This window comes from Octopus sinensis, linkage group LG12 (genome assembly GCF_006345805.1).
Source record: "Octopus sinensis linkage group LG12, ASM634580v1, whole genome shotgun sequence".
NCBI lineage: Eukaryota > Metazoa > Mollusca > Cephalopoda > Octopoda > Octopodidae > Octopus > Octopus sinensis.
Genome location: NC_043008.1, coordinates 33108545 through 33126544, shown reverse-complemented (window position 1 = coordinate 33126544; position 18000 = coordinate 33108545). Strand labels below are relative to the sequence as shown.

Genomic DNA, 18000 nt, shown 5'->3' with positions numbered 1-18000 from the left:
GGAATATTCCCCTCATTCCAGCAGAGTGAGACTGTTGGGTGTGGCAGTTTGAATGCTGGATATTTGGCGCTGCTGACTGGACACTGAACCTGTTTCAGCAACAGTACTTTTTGATACTGGATGTAAACACACACACACATATGCGCGCGCGCGCGCGCACACACACACACACACACACTCACACATACACACATGTACATATGCACACGTGTACACATACATACATTCACATGCTCACACATTTACACACACACACACATACACATACACACACACACTTGTACACATGCATGTGTCGGAAATATATACATATAGATAGATAGATAGAGAGAGAGAGAGAGAGAGAGAGAGAGATAGAGAGAGAGTGAGATAGATAGATAGATAGAGAGAGAGAGAGAGAAAGAGAGAGTGAATGAGTGAGTGAGTGAGTGAGTGAGAGAAAGTTATTAGAATTTCTTAATTGAACATGGTTGACATGAGCACTTTCCCTCTCCTCCTGCACATAAAGACACATCAAGAAATATGCTCACACACATCAAGAGAGAGAAAGAGAGATAATTTATCAGTTGAACACAATTGACACAAACATTTTTCCTCTCTTCATACACATAAAGAGAGGAAAGGGAGAGAGAGGAGAGAGGGAGGGTCGCAAAGAGAGATAGAGAGAATGAAGGAGGGGCAGAAAAAAGGAAAGAGAGGGAATGAGAGTGAGAAAGAGAAAGAAGGGGAGAGAGAAAAAGAGAGAGAGTCATGCACATTACAATTTCTTTATTGAACACAATAAACATAAAGACTTTCCATCTCCTCAGACACACAAAAAGAAATATGTCCACACACACACACACATAAACAGAGAAAAAGAGAAAGAGAGAGAGAGAGAGGGATTTAAACCTTTATCCCTTCAGCATTGAAACCAGCCATATCTGGCCCAAATATTTGACCTATTTTATATTCAAACAACCTGAATCTGCTCTTACATCAACCCTACAATGTCATCCTAAAAATAAACAATCAAATCATCAAAATTTTAAAACTGAGATAATGCATGATGAATTCAAAGCAATGTAAATAAATATCATTACAGTTGACAGAATAATCTGAATGCTAAAGAGTTAATGTCAAGTAAGGCAGCATTGAATCAGTGACACCATACAAGTGTTCCAAAATGTCTCATATTCTCCTTCCTAGATTAAAATCTTTAATAACAAAAGTGAAATTCTGTGTGTCCATCTGATACCCATGTATCTCAGTCTACGTTTGTTCTAAACAGACTTATTATAACTTTTTGGAATCAGGGTGATCCCGGGATTGAAAATTTGCCCTTCATTTGATTCTTGAACATCCAGCATTAGGATCTGATTTAAAAGCATTTGGGTTGCTATTTCTAGCAGGTAAAGCTTGGCTGATTCACGCCTAGGTTGGCATTTGTCAGATGACATCAGAGATCAAGGGGGAGATAAATGACATTCGCTTCATTAATTTTATGTTGAGATAAGAGCTATGGGACAAATTAGCCAACAGCTGGAATTCAGACTGGAACTGGAGCAATAGAATGATTGCATTAGAGAATTAATTCTCATCTGATGAAATACCACTGGGACATAACGTCATTATAGATGTATTATAGTCCTGCTATTTAGCTCTCTTTAGTTTTGGGCCTCAGGCCCAATTTGCCCTTCACAGGAGCTAGCTTAAAAGTCTGCAAGGAGTGCGTCTTTTAAGCTAGTATAATAATAAGTGTTAAAAGGAAAACAAGAATATAATGAGGACGCCAATCATTGTCATTTCTGCGAGTGTCTTCTTCTGTTGTAGGAAAACCAAGTGAGACTGTATTGCTGTGCCAGAAGTTGTATTAAAGTGTTGAAGTTTACTCAAATGACTTCCAGTATTTTGGTGAGCAACATTTTATTTATTTGAAGTTTATTCAGTTTTCAGTGCATTTGAATGTCAGGCCTCATGGAGGCAAAGTGGCTATGTACCTTTCGAGCATTAGGCCTGATGGAGGCAAAGTGGCTGAGTTCCTATTGAGTGTTGAGCCTCATGGAGGTGAGGTGGCTAAGTTCTTTTTGAGTGGGCCTCACAGAGGCAGGGTAGCTGAGTTCCTTTGAAGCATTTGGACTCATGGATGCAAAGTGGCCGATCTCCTGGGCTGCATGGAGGCAAAGTGGCTGAGTTCCTTTTGAGTGTTGGGACCTTATGGAGGCGAGGTGGCTGAGTTTTTTTCAAACAGGCCTCATGGAGGCAAGATGATTAAGTTTCTTTTGAGCGTTGGGCCTCATGGAGCAAAGTGGCTGAGCTCCTTTTGAGTGTTGGGCCTCACAGAGGCAATGACCAAGACCTTTGGCATTATGTTGTGCTTGAGAAGAAGACCCCTCAAGCCAAGCAAAATCGCAGTCATAGTACATACCAGTGTCATACAAATGGCACCTGTGTCAGTGGTATCTAAAAGCACCCATTACACTCTCAGAGTAGTTGGCATTAGGAAGGGTATTCAGTCAGAGAAAACCATGCCAAATCAGACTGGATCCTGGCACAGCCTTCCAACGTGCCAGCCCAGTCAAACTGTCCAACCCATGCCAGCATGGACAATGGACGTTAAATGATGATGATGATGATATTGTTTAGCCCAAGGACAGCTTTATTCAAGCAAACCTGTAATCAAAAATGTTTCAGCCTTGACTATTCCAACTTTATTTCAGACAATTATGTGCTCCAGTGTGCCAAAAGGTCAATCATTTTGACCTTGTTGCACATTGTAAATATTTTAAAAGAAGATATCTTTAAGTTTAAAACCAATATATTACCATCATTAAGGTGACAAACTCGCAGAATTGTTAGCTTGCTGGGCAAAATGCTTAGTGGCATTTAGTTCATCTTTATGTTTTGAGTTCAATTTCTGCTGAGGTCGACTTTGCTTTTCGTCCTCTCATGGGTCGATAAAATTGACTTGCCCCCGTCTCAGACTTGCTGGCCTTATGCCAAAATTTGAGACCAATGTATCATCATCATTTAATGTCCACTTTTCTATCCTTGCATGAGTCAGACAGCATTTGTTTAGGCAGGTTTTTTATTATAGCTGGATGCTTTTTCTGTCACCAACCCTCATCTGTGTGTGTGTAGCAGCAATGTCCCAGATGGATATGTGACCTTTTAGCACAGCTATTTGGCATTGCAGATTCAATGCTGACTAATTTGACATCAAATATTTTAATGTTTTACTCATTCTTTCCTTTTCTCTCTTCCACCCCACTCTCTGGATGAGGACAGCTGCATAAAGAAGTGCCAATCTTTAATTGTAGAGGGAACTTGTGGAAGAGGTAGACCCAGGAAGACATAGGATGAGGTGGTGAAATGTGATCTTTGGTTGTTGAGTCTTACAGAGTTGATGACAAGTGGTTGCGATTTCTGGTGATTTGCTCTGCTTGAGAAGACACGTCAAGTTAAGTGATATCATGGTTGTAGCCAGTGCTGGTGACACATGATAGACACCCAACACACTCTGTAAAGTTGTTAGGAAGGGCATCAAGCTGTAGAAACCAAATCAAAACAGATGACTGGAGCCTGGTGCAGTAAATTGCAATGTCTCTCTTTCCCTCTCCACTTTCTCTCTCTCTTTCTTTTTCTCTCTCTTTCCCCTCTCCACTTTCTCTCTCTCTCTCACTATTTGTATGTATATATTTCCGTGCATATGCATGGGTGTTTGTCTCTTGTGCCAGAAAATACCGCCACCAAAACAGGTTCAATATCTAGTCAGCCTTCCAGATTGCTAGCGTTCAAACACCCATTCCAGTCATTTCAGTCCAGTCCCAAATATAGGAGCAACACTCCACTGTGGATTTCACCTGATCTTTGTAGAATACCAGTAATTGCCAGGGTTTGAAATATTTTCTGGTCCCTGGAGAGAAAGGCAGTGTTTGGGATGTGGTCCTAGATATGTCAAGATTGTGCTTTTTCACCAGGACAGACCTTTTACTGACATTGCGACCTGACATTTGAAATGATTGTAAAGGCCTCTAGTAGCTCATGTTAGAAGAGATTATATTCTTGATACGAGTACTACTTGATACTCTTTTTTTACTCTTTTACTTGTTTCAGTCATTTGACTGCGGTCATGCTGGAGCACCGCCTTTAATCGAGCAAATCGACCCCGGGACTTATTCTTTGTAAGCCCAGTACTTATTCTATCAGTCTCTTTTGCCGAACCGCTAAGTGACGGGGACGTAAACACACCAGCATCGGTTGTCAAGCAATGCTAGGGGGACAAACACAGACACACAAACACACACACACACACACTCCTGCGCCTGTAAATATAGTACAGACTGTAAATATAGTACAGACAATTGAAAATACTCAGTCTTTATGAAAGCAACAGTACTACTGCTATTACTAATAATGAATTTTTATTTGATTCTAGCCCTTAAGAACCTGTTTTATCACTGTGAGGGCTATTCTGAAATTCAACCTTAGCCCTACTGAAATAGACACTATTCAATCAATGGAAGCTCAGTTTAACACAATATCTCTATCTCTATTCAAAAAGTAAGTAATTATTATTATTATTATTATTATCATCATCATCTCCGCAACAAAAGAAAAGGTATTGCTTTCACTCATGTTTGTTTGTCTGTGGACAAGATATCTCAAGAACCACCGGATGAATTTGAATGAAACTTTTAGGGATGTTTGGCCTTGTGACTGGCACGAGCTGATTTGATTTTGGGCTCAATCTGGTACTTTTTTTTGAGAGCGGTCGGGTTTATTTTTAGTATTCTTGTTTGTGAGAACAGTCGAGTTTATTTCGGATATTCTCATTTCAAAAATCATCTCTGGCTAATTGTTGAGAGGACGTTGGTGTTGCCTTGATGGAGGTTTGCGCTCTGTGAGTGCTCTTGTTATTATTAGTATAAGGTGGTGGATTGGCAGAATAATCAGTGGGTTGGATATTATCCTTTGTGGTATTTATCTCATGTCTTTACAAGTTCAAATCCTGCCTGTAGTATATTTCATAGTGGACATGGCTACTGATTTCATGTTTGGGAATATACTTGATGACAGTGAGAGTTGGAAAACTGGAACAATGTGGCCAATCATCTCATCATACTGGTTACGTAGTCTTCACTTCATATAATAATCTTTCATTCATCATCATCATCGTTTAACGTCTGCTTTCCATACAAGCATGGGTTGGACGATGTGACTGAGGACTGGTGAACCAGATGGCTGCACCAGGCTCCAATCTGATCTGGCAGAGTTTCTACAGCTGGATGCCCTTCCTAACGCCAACCACTCTGAGAGTGTAGTGGGTGCTTTTATGTACCACCGGCACGAGGGCCAGTCAGGCAGTGCTGACAACGGCCACCCTCAAATGGTGTTTTTTATGTGCCACCTGCTGTAATTATTTGTGGCTTGGTATTGGTCCAGTGCAAAAAAAATTAGAGCTTCTATTTCTGCTTGTAGACCAGAGGTATTGAACCATTGTTGATTTTCTCTATGACTTACTTCCTCTGTCATGTTTTGCAAGGTATTGGCTATGGAGTGGTTTTTCTCTCGTTATTTTTCTCTCCACACCTTGTGTCTCCATTATAATGCTTTTGTATGTTGGATATCATTCAATGTCATGTTCATGAGTTTGGTGCAAAATTCCCTTTTAATTTTGTTTTTATCTTAGATATTTACAGTTGCAGCTGCAGTTTTGTGCTTAAGCTTGCTTCCCAACAACCATGTGGTCTTGGGTTCAGCTCCACTGCACAACACCTTGGGCAAGTGTCTTCTGCTGTAGCCCCAAGCTGACCAAAACCTTGTGAGTGTATTTGGGAGACTGAAACAGAAAGAAGTTTGTTGTACATACATACATACTTACATACATAGGTCTGGTGAGTCACCTACATAACTAAGTGCCTCATAGGTGCAAAACTAATGGCCACTCTCTCACTGGCCACTCTCTCACTGGCCATAACAAACAACCTTCTAAATATACCTTTTATCTTCTACTTGTTTCAGTCATTGGACTGCAGCCATGCTGGGGCACTGCCTTGAAGAGCTTTTAGTTGTATGAATCAACTCCAGTACTTCCTGGCACTTATTCTGTCAGTCTCTTTTTGCTGATCTGCTAAATTAAAAGAACATAAACACACTAACAGCAGCCAGTTGTCAAGAAATGGTGGGGGACAAAGACAGGCACAAAGACAGACAGATACGCACACACATGCACGCACGCACATGCACGCACGCACCTATAATAAGCTTCTTTCAGCTTCTGTCTACTAAATCCACTCACAGAGGCAATGACCAAGACCTTTGGCATTATGTTGCGCTTGAGAAGAAGACCCATCAAGCCGAGCAAAATTGCACTCATGGTACATACCGGTGTCATGTAAATGGCACCCATGTCAGTGGCATGTAAAAGCACCCATTACACTCTCAGAGGAGTTGGCATTAGGAAGGGCATCCAGTCAAAAACCATGCCAAATCAGACTGGAATCTGGTACAGCCTTCCAGCTTACCAGTCCTGGTCAAACTGCCCAACCCATGCCAGCATAGACAATGGATATTAAATGATGATGATGATGATGAAGGCTTTGGTTGACCTGAGGCTATAGTAAAGGACACTTGCCAAAGGTGCCATGCAGTAGGACTGAACCTGGAACCATGTGATTGAGAAGCAAAGATATGTGTGTGTATGTGTGTGTGTGTCTATATATATATAAATGTAAGATCCAAGGATTGAGGTGTAGGCTGAAGGTTAGCTTTAAGCAAACCATAGAAAATAGAAAAAACAGCTTTCAGGTACAATAATGGTTCATTGAGGCAGAAGGCTGTGGATTTTTTTCCATATCGAAGTATGGTAAGCTGGAAAAGTGTTTTATATTTCACAGTAGGCAGGCAGGGTTGCCAGATATGCGAATAAAATACAAGAGTTGAGGAATGAAGTAAATAATATCCGGGCTACATATGTTTCATAGTGAGTGGAACCTCAGAAGTGGTACATATCCAAGCAAGGTGTATACCTCAGGCTACTCTTCAGGTCAAGGGTAGTTTGATTATATGAAGTTTACATTGTTGTAAGAAGGTACATGTTGACACATGGATGATTTGATCAGAATGTGTCTCTTTGCTAAACTGGTAAGTTCATGTGTTGGCATGTACCTCCTTACAACAATGTAAACATCATTTAATCAAAATACTCTTGGCCTGAAGAGTAGTCTGTGGTATATACCTCGCTTGGATATTTACTACTTCTGAGGTTCTGCTTGCTATGAAACATATGCAGCCCCTGTATTATCTACTCTATTTCTTAACTCATGTGTATATATGTATATAAATATATATATATATAATCCTTGCTTTCAGTTCATCTTTGGTGTTACAAGGAATTTTGCTGGTCTCTCACTCAACTGCACACCACACATAAGAATCAAGTGGGGTTGCAGTCTGGGGAGTTAGGTCACCAGATGTTAGGGGTGATGTGATTGCAGAAATTATCTGACATCCATGACTGGGTTCTCCTGCTTGTGTGGCATGGTACAGAATCCTGTTGCCAGACATAGGATCTTCCAGTAGCCACTTTTCACCTAAGAGAGCACTGCCTCCTCCAAGCATTTGATGTTGGCCCCCGTGTTGAGTCTGAGGCTGTGTGAGAAGATAAATGGAAGCATAATGTCACCATCATTAGTGATCACTCCAAACACCATGATGTTGACTGGATGTTTGATTTTTATCAGTCTCGGTACATGTCCTCAGATTGACACCCAAATACTCTGAAATGTTTGTATTGGAGCTTCTGGTGCAAATGCCAAACAGTGCAGCATATCATTTCCAAATTTCTGGAAGAGTGAATTGCGTCATGGTGCTGTTTTTCTCACAGACAGTGCCCAACTAACCCTACTATACTGTGTAGTCAACAAAATCAAAAACAAACAATGCACATGCATGAAATTAAAAATATAAAATGGTGACAATCTACTCAATCGCCCCCTGTATATATGTATATATATCATCATCATCGTCGTTTAACGTCCGTTCTCCATGCTAGCATGGGTTGGACGGTTCGACCGGGGTTCTGGGAAGCCAGAAGGCTGCACCAGGCTCCAGTCTAATTTGGCAATGTTTCTACAGCTGGATGCCCTTCCTAACGCCAACCACTCCGTGAGTGTAGTGGGTGCTTTTTACGTGCCACCTGCACAGGTGCCAGGCGGGGCTGGCAACGGCCACGGTCAGATTGGTGTATTTTATGTGCCACCGGCACGGAAGCCAGTCGAGGCGGTGCTGGCATCGGCCACGAGTCGGATAGTGCTTTTTACGTACCACCAGACCAGGGATCCTGGCTGGTTCAATTCGATTTCGATTTCGCTTGCCCCAACATGTCTTCACAAGCAAAGGGGGTTGGCAAGGGTGCCTGTCGTACGGTCGCATTGGAGTATTTTACGTGCCACGGCCACGAGTCGGATAGTGCTTTTTACGTACCACCAGACCAGGGATCCTGGCTGGTTCAATTCGGTTTCGATTTCGCTTGCCCCAACATGTCTTCACAAGCAAAGGGGGTTGGCATGGGTGCCTGTCGTACAGTCGCATTGGAGTATTTTACGTGCCACGGCCCCGAGTCGGATAGTGCTTTTTACGTACCACCAGGCCAGGGATCCTGGCTGGTTCAATTCGGTTTCGATTTCGATTTCGATTTCGCTTGCCCCAACATGTCTTCGCAAGCATGGGGGGTTGGGATGGGTGTCTGTCGTCGGATGAGGTTCTATATCGACTTCGCTTGCCTCAACCGGTCTTTGTGTCCAAGGGAGGAAAGGCATTCATAAGTGGGCTGGGCTCACTTGTCCTGCCTGGTCTTCTCACGTACAGAATATTTCCAAAGGTCTCGGTCTCTGGTCATTTCCTCAGTGAGGCCTAAAGTTCGAAGGTCGTGCTTCACCACCTCGTCCCAGGTTTTCCTGGGTCTACCTCTTCCACGGGTTCCCTCAACTGCTAGGGATTGGCACTTTCTCACACACCTATCTTCATCCATTCTCGCCACATGACCATATCAGCGCAATCGTCTCTCTTGCACACCACAACTGATGCTTCTTAGGTACAACATTTCTCTCAAGGTGCTAACGCTCTGTCGAGTATGTACACTGACATTACACATCCATCGGAGCATACTGGCTTCATTCTCACGAGCTTACGCATGTCCTCAGCAGTCACAGCCCATGTTTCGCTGCCATGTAGCATGGCTGTTCGTACACACGCATCATACAGTCTGCCTTTTACTCTGAGCGAGAGGCCTTTAGTCACCAGCAGAGGTAAGAGCTCCCTAAACTTTGCCCAGGCTATTCTTATTCTAGCAGTTACACTTTCAGCGCACCCACCCCCACTACTGACTTGGTCACCTAGATAACGGAAGCTATCAACTACTTCTAGTTTTTCCCCCTGGAAAGTGACGGAAGTTGTTTTCTGCAGATTTTCGGAGGTTAATGCTCCCGAGCATCTGCCACATACAAAAACTATCTTCCCAGTTAGCCTACCTTTGACATTGCTGCACCTCTTATGTGTCCATAGCTTACACTGGGTACATCTTATAGAGTTTCTACCTACACCTTTTCTACAGATCGAGCAGGGCCATCTTCCTGAAGATATTGTGGATTGTCTATATATATATATATATATATATAATTTCAACAATTGAGGGTAAAATTAATTAATTAATCAATTTCACCAAGTATTCAGTATGCAAAGGGACCAATTAAGGCGAATTCAAATTATTACATTATATAAAAGGGCTTAGTAAAATAAATTACTTTGCCGCATACTGAACTCATTAGAAATAGCAGCTAAAAAAACTTTTTTAAAGCTATTTCTAATACTTAAAGAAAACCTCTCTCATATAGTGTTTGCTCAATTCAACTCACGAAAGTATGGGGGTAGAGACATTAAAAAATCCACGCTGGTGGAAAGGGGAGAGCAGAAATTCTTCGCTGCATTTTTGAGTTTGCTGGCACTGTTAGTTTCGAGCAGATCTTCAGAAGCGATAAGAAGCTGAAAGGGTATGCTCCCACTTTCAGTGTTTTCAAATCCAAACCAGGGAGTTCTGAGCTGATGATAGAAATGTCGAGTTTGACTAATCTTGAAACGTACGTTCTCAAATAACCTTTGCATTTGATTTTTTAATGTCTCTACCCCCATACTTTCGTGAGTTGAATTGAGCAAACACTATATGAGAGAGGTTTTCTTTAAGTATTAGAAATAGCTTTAAAAAAGTTTTTTTAGCTGCTATTTCTAATGAGTTCAGTATGCGGCAAAGTAATTTATTTTACTAAGCCCTTTTATATATATATATATATATATATATATATATATATATATATATATATATATATATATATAAATATATATGAGTGGTTGGCATTAGGAAGGGCATCCAGCTATAGAAACCTTACCAGGTCAGATTGGAGCCTGCTGCAGCCTCCTGGTTTGCCAGTCCTCATTCAAACTGTCCATCCGATGCCAGCATGGAAAGCAGACGTTAAATGATGATGATGATGATATATATGTCTGTATGTGTATATAATATTATATGTTTGTGTGTACCCTTGTCTAGACATCATGTGATGGTTGTAAATGACCATCACCATCATACAGCCAATTTTGTTTGTTTCTAGTTTTCTATGAAAAATACGTCTGGTTATTTGGAAACAGGTGAGGATGGCCAACAGGAAGGGCATCTGTGTAAAAAATCTACCTTCACAAATTCCATCTGACCCATGGAAGCATGGAAAAGTGGACATTATAAGATGATAAATGATGATGATGTGAGATGGGCACCTTCTGCTTTTGAGAGTGCTTCACCTCTGATCCAGTCGCAATAAATGCTCAATATGATATTCACTATGCATCTTGATTCATTGAGTTATCCATGAATGTAGATGATTTGCTTTTAAGTAGCATTTCATTTATTTTAAGACCATTTCATTTTGTTTGATTTCAGAAGTCTGTTTTATTTTTCCGATTATTTTTTTTTTGTTTTTACTGGATGTTCATCTATTCAGCTATTTAATCAATATGATAATGACCATCATTACCACCACCTCCTCCTCCTCGTCATCATCATTATCATCATTGTGATCATCATCATCGTCGCCACAATCATCATAATTGTCATCATCATCATCATCATCATCACCACCATCATCATCATCATCATCATCATCACCTTCATCATCATCATCATCATCATCTTCATTATCATCTTCATTATCACCATCCCCATTACTACAACTGTTACCCCCCACTGCTGCTCTTGTTGCCACAGAAACAGAACTATAAAATAAGTACCAGGCTTAAAAAATAAGTACTGGGTTCAGTTTATTCAGCTAAACCTTTAATGGCAATGCCCCAGCATGGCCACAGTCCAATGTCTGAGACAAGTAAAAGATAGAGGTAAAAGCTAGTAACCTGAAAATAATCTCAAGTTTGTACAATTTTGTTCTGTTCTCTTTGCATTTTAGAAAATGTTGGTAAATTTCTCTTTCTTTTTACGTTTTTTTCTTTGTGTCTTGTTACTATTTCCTGCATCTTAGATCTTCAGAACAACGTGAATTAGCTTGGGAAAGAATTCTGTCTCATGTCTTGAAGGCACGCAAATGTGTAAAGTCACGACAGTTTGTACAAGAGTTTATTGAATATGAGCATTGTTGTCCAGCTTCTGCTAAGGAAGATGTCAGCTGTGTAAGTAGCTTAATTCTATACCACTTTTAAATTAGTGTTAACATATTAATAATGTTAATACTAATAGCATTAGAAACTAGAAATAATTATATAATGATAAAGGTAAACAATATTAGCTGTTAAAATTTTCATTTTGTTGGCAAGCATGGGAGACAACTCTTGTCATGTGCTGGTATTATTTACACCTTATCAGTGAAGCATAAATTTTGTAACTGTTAAATTTCAAACCTTTTAAAATTTTAACTCATTTATCTTGAAAATTCATCTTTCTTGAAAGCAACAACCCAAATTTCAACCTGAGGTTAAATCACTTCAAGGTGGTTTGATCCCTGCACTGCTATTACTCTTCAATAACTTTCACTTCAAGAAAAAAAAAAATCAAAAGATCTGCCAGATCAGATTGAGCCTGGTACAGCCCTCTGGCTTACCAGTCCTCAGTCAAACCATCCAACCCATGCCAGCATGGAAAGCGGGTGTTAAATGACGACGACGACGATGATGATGATATATATATATATATATATATATATATAATATATATATATATATATATATATATGATGTTTTAGTGTAACCTCAGTTTAGTCATCAATGAACAAACCTATGATGAAAAGTGTTCCAGCATATTTTTTTTACTTGATTACATATTCAGTTTCTTTAATATTTTATGACAGTAAACTGTGATTTGATTGCTGTTTTAGCAGATTGAGTAACCATACAGAGATGCTCCAAGTAAACTTGAACTGTAACAAATGCATGACAAAGCAACTTGGAAAGATTAAAAAAGTAACACATTTTAATCATGAGTATTTATGGATGAATCTAGAATATCCAAACTATTCTTATATCGTTTATCATTTTCTTGCTTTGTCATCAGACTGTGGCCATGCTGGGGCACCATCTTCAAGAGTTTAGTCAGACAAATAGACCAATTATTTTTAAAGTCTGCTAATTATTCTATTGATCTCTTTTGTTAAAGTGCTAAGTTACAGGGAAACAAAACAACATCAGTTGTTAAGCAGTGTGAGGTGGGGACAAACAAATAAACACACACACACACACATATGATGGGCTTCCACAGTTTCCATCAACTAAATTCACTCACAAGACATTAGTCACCTGGTGCTATAGTATAAAATACTTATGGTGCAGTGAAGTGGGACTATCCAGTTATAATGATAGGGCCCTGCTCTGCTTCAAGGACAAACTGAAGGTATCTCTGAATCATATATGGATGAATATTATGATTTAGGATTGATATCCATCTAATGAGGAACCCTAGAAAAAAGTTATACCTCAGAATGATCACTTTATCTAACAGATAAAACGAAACCTGCTCTCATTTCATATTTGCGATGATAACAAATAGAAATGCTCTATTATTACATATATTACATATACGAGCAAAACACCCCCCGTCCAATAGAACGGTGCTGAGTTGTCAAACATTTAAACCAAATTTTCTCAAAACAACTTGTCTGACCGTCCCATATACCTCCCCTTTGAGAAACACTGATTTAACCTAAATTTGAGACACTAGCAAAAGAAGAAATAAAGATAGACTTTTTTTCTATTCCAAAGAAAAACGATTTTATCCATACAGATATGCAGCCGAAGAGTTTAAAGTTCCTGTAATGATAAGGCTGTTGACTGGGAGAACACAAACAGGGTTTAAACAGTAAGCTTAGCAGGAAAGAAATGTGGCTTTAAGCAGTGCAAAAACAACAAGAAATGGAAGGTGCAGGTTGACGGAAGTAAAGCAGGACAAAAACGGCTTTATTGATCGCATTCTCATCTGGTATTGATTTTTGTAATTTTTTCAAGACTTATACACGTCCTGAAACCGTTGGTATCTACATATCAAATTTGAGTGCAATCGGATGGAGGATGCCTGAGATCTGAGAAGACACACACACACAGACAGAACGGATTTTATATAAGAGATAATGCAACCCTTCATTGTGGACTGTGATAGTCAATAAAATAGAAATAAAATTTTAAAATTCACTCAGTACCAAATGGTCTCTAGCCTGGTACCAAATGGTCTGCAAGCTAGTACTGGTCTAGCATAGACATCATGGCTGGGATGCCTGTGCTAGATTATGGCTCACCAAAGGCTAACCAACAACAAGTCCATGATTTTGCTACATCTCTGTTTCACTTTTATTTTATTTTTTCTAATAAATTTCTTGTAATTTCCAGGTACAAACCATTCATGTAAGGACTTTTGTTCCATTGGACCTCAGAAAAGAATTTGAAGCACTTGCTCAAGGAATTCTTGCTGATTTTGAAACGGAGAAGAATAAATTTTCATCTTCATTATTGTCTTCATGGAGGTTTAGGAGAAGAAAATTCACAGATAAAGTATAATTATACAATTTATCAATTAATCAAAGTCACCTCTCCCCCTTGAATATTCTTACCCACTTAGTAGTGGGGGCATATTCTTTTTTCTTTGTTTTCTTTTTCCTGTTTTGCAAGTTTGTTGGCAACCCCTTTGGTGCTGGCGGTACAAAAAAAGCACCAAGTAGTTTAGATAAATTATGTTATTGAGACGTTGGAACGCATAGGGTGGGAAGGATAGCATGACTGGGTGGGATTTTAAGAGATGGGAAGTAGGAGCGGAATAGTGAGGGTGGTACAGTAGGGATGGAATAGTTAGGGTGATATAAGGATGGAATGGTACTGATTAGCTGGAGTGGATTAGAGTGGAATGGTTAGGATTATTGTTGTTTAGCCCCAGGGGAGCCCTGACTGAGCAGGCCTATGGTCAGAGGCATTTTGGCAGAAATCAAACCATTTTCATCTTTTATTGAGATATAGTGTGTCTAAGACTGTAGGGTGTCGTTTGAAGGATGTTTGACTGCTATCTTTAATTGATCAACCAACCATTTAGTGCAGTGGTTCTCAACTATTTATTGTCACTGGACCCCATTTTGTTACTACCTTATTCTGGTGGACCCTAACAGTTCTTTGATGTTTAAAAACTAATATTACAGATAATTCTTTCAAAATTCTGAATCAGTGGCTGGAAACATGTTAAACTATGTAAAAGGTTAGAGTAAGAAAACTAGCTGTTTCTTGCAACAAATACATCTAAAGAACAATTTTTTCATGGACCATTAAAATACTACTGTAGACCATGGCAGATGTTGGAGTCACATAACTGGCACCTGTGCTGGTTGCATGTAAAAAGCACCCATTACACTCTTGGAGGTGGTTGGCATTAGGAAGGGCATTCAGCTGTAGAAACCATGCCAAATCAGACTGGATCCTTACCAGCTTCAGTCAAACCATCTAACCAATGTCAGCATGGAAAGCAGATGCTAAATGATGATGATGGACCCCCAGAAATCTTATATAGATCTTTAGGGGTCATATGGATCCTGGCTGAGAACCACTGTGGTAAAGATGCAATGGTTAGGACAGGGTTGTTTTATATAGAATGGGATTGTTATGGGTGCATTGCTTTTCATTATGAGTTTCCTTAGTCAAGGCTGACCTGGGGTTAAATAGCAACAGCAGCAATCAGAAGTAGATATTTTGTCTTTGGAGAATATTCTTTGAGAAGTCAAGTAAGTATCCTTTTTCCTGTTGCTTGTTTCAGTCATTAGACTGTGGCCATACTGGGGCACAGACTTGAAAAACTTAGTCAAATGAATGAATCGACCCCACTGTTTATTTTTTTAAAAACCTTGTACATATTCTATTGGTGTCTTTTGCTGAACCACTAGGTTATGGGCGTATAAGAACATCAACACTGATTGTCAAGTATATATATATATATATATATATATATATATACTATATATGTAGTATATATATGTATAGTATAGGCTTCTTTCAGTTTCCATCTGCAAAATCCACTCATAACACTTTGGTCAGCCCGTGCTATATAACAGAAAACACTTGCCCAAGGTGCTATACTGTGGGACTGAACCCAGAACCATGTGTCTGGGAAGCAAATTTCTTACTACACAGCCAGACTTGAACCTATTCTTGTGAATTCTTTAGTAGAAAACCCTATAATTTACAATATCACTTGTAATCATCTTCATTCCAATTATTGATTTAACCCTTTTGGTACCACTCCATCTAAGACCACCTCTGATTTTATGATACAATCTTCCTGTTTTAAAATTACAGCAATTAAAATCTTCTATCAATATTTCATGTTAATTTAAACTCCTAACACCAGTCTAATAATGACAAAGCTATTTTACTACATTCTTCATTATATTTAAAATTATTTGAAGCAAATTTAGTGTATTTCACTAACAAAAATATGATATCAAAGGGGGTTAACCTAAATAGTTTTATGTTTGATTTTTGATGGTTTGGTTTCTATGTTTATTTGTTTGATTTTTATTTTTCAGGTGCTTGTTGGTTATTTATCATTAAACCCAGACACTGGCCATCTTTGCTTCACTGACCAATTCCACAGCATCAATGCGGTCTGCCAGTTTTGGACTTTCAATCAAACATCATATCATCACCGTTGTTCCGGAAATTGCGTAATTAAGAGAAATGATGAAACGTTTAACTTCTCATGTCCTTATTTGCACACTTGGTGTCTAGGAAAATTGATTGCTCTGGACTGTTTCCAATTAGTTTTGGAAGTATTCATAAATAATTCTACTGGCATTAACAAAACTGAAACCACTTTGAGCTTATTAGACAGCTCAAAATTCAGACTGGTTAAATATCTGCAATTTTCGTTGCAAGATGCAGTCATTATGGAAGATATTTCTCGGCCATCTTTTCAATACTGGAGAAAAATTTCTAATAAAACTAACCAGCTTCAAGCAACTTTTTCAGATTGTGATCTTTGCACCTGTCAAGTTTATTTAATGACTTACAAAGAATCTTTGATGGAAAACCTGTTTCATAAGAGAAAGGTATCCTCATTGCAATTTATGACCCATGGATATTTCTTGGGAAAGCCATTTACTCTGCCGGTTCGTTGTATCTTTGAAGCGGCTACTAAATTCCTGCATACTAAAGACAGCAAATCTACTCAAGGTAATGTATTATTTTTGAGTTTTCCCTCATCACCTTGTTATTCATCATCATCATCTAACATCGGCTTTCTATGCTAGCATGGGTTGGACGATTTGACTGAGGACTGGCGAACCAGATGGCTGCGCCAAAATGGCAGAGTTTCTACAGCTGGATGCCATTCCTAACGCCAACCACTTTGAGAGTGTAGTGGGTGCTTTTATGTGCCACCGGTACAAGGCCAGTCTGGCGGTACTGGCAACGGCCACGCTCAAAATAGTGTTTTTTATGTGCCACCTGCACAGGCGTCAGTCCAGCAGCACTGGCAACGACCTTGCTCAAATGTTTTGTTCACATGTCACTAAGGCGACGCTGGTAACGATCACGCTCAAATGATGCTTTTTACGTGCCACCAGCACGGAAGCCATACGGCTGCTCCTGCAGTGATACCACTCAGATGGAGCTGTTAGTGCTCCACTGGCACAGGTGCCAGTCATCGAATCTGGTTTAATTTCGAATTCACTATTCATCATCATCATCATCACTTAACATCTGCTTTCTATGCTAGCATGGGTTGGACGATTTGACTGAGGACTGGCGAACCAGATGGCTGTGCCAAAATGACAGAGTTTCTACAGCTGGATGCCATTCCTAACGCCAACCACTTCGAGAGTGTAGTGGGTGCTTTTATGTGCTACCGGCACGAGGGCCAGTCTGGTGGTACTGGCAACGGCCACACTCAAATGGTGTTTTTTATGTGCCACCAGCACGGGAGTCAGTCCAGTGGCACTGGCAACGACCTCGCTTGAATGTTTTGTTCACATGCAATAAGGCTACGCTGGTAACAATCATGCTCAAATGGTGCTTTTTACATGCCACTGGCACGGAAGCCATACAGCTGCTCTGGCAGTGATCCTGCTCGGATGGAGCTGTTATTATTGTTGTTTAACCCAGGACCAGTCCTGATTGAGCCAGAGTAAGACCTGTAGATAGTCAGTTGTTGTTCTTATTGTCCTTTAGCCCCAAGATAGATTTAGTCAAGCAGAACTGTGAAAAAAGACATCCTATCTGTGAGTATCCCTTGTTGGCTAGTATAGCTACTACATGAGATAGAGTAAATTCAGTTATAAAGTGTGTCAGTGCATCTTATTGTTTAGCCCTTTACATATATATATATATATACATTATATATATATATATATATATATATGTATATATATATAATTTTAATCCAAAAGGGAAACAAAAAAAACAACAACAACAGGACAATTACAGTATTATTATTAATAG

At 39.6% G+C, this 18000-nt stretch overlaps 1 protein-coding gene across 3 annotated transcripts in view; it reads left to right on the top strand.

Annotated features, from left to right (window-relative positions):
* Positions 1-18000, top strand: part of LOC115217885 (CST complex subunit CTC1-like) — a 133560-nt gene that overhangs the window by 45357 nt on the left and 70203 nt on the right. For all 3 annotated transcript variants that reach the window (XR_005001454.1, XR_005001453.1, XM_036507832.1), the window contains exons 12-16: positions 1813-1893; positions 4418-4542; positions 11565-11712; positions 13915-14076; positions 16089-16734. Coding sequence is in view for 1 of the 3 variants with exons in the window: in XM_036507832.1 (XP_036363725.1) it covers positions 1813-1893; positions 4418-4542; positions 11565-11712; positions 13915-14076; positions 16089-16734 (1162 nt within the window). In the remaining 2 variants the exon portion in view is untranslated. The remainder of the gene's footprint in view (positions 1-1812; positions 1894-4417; positions 4543-11564; positions 11713-13914; positions 14077-16088; positions 16735-18000) is intronic.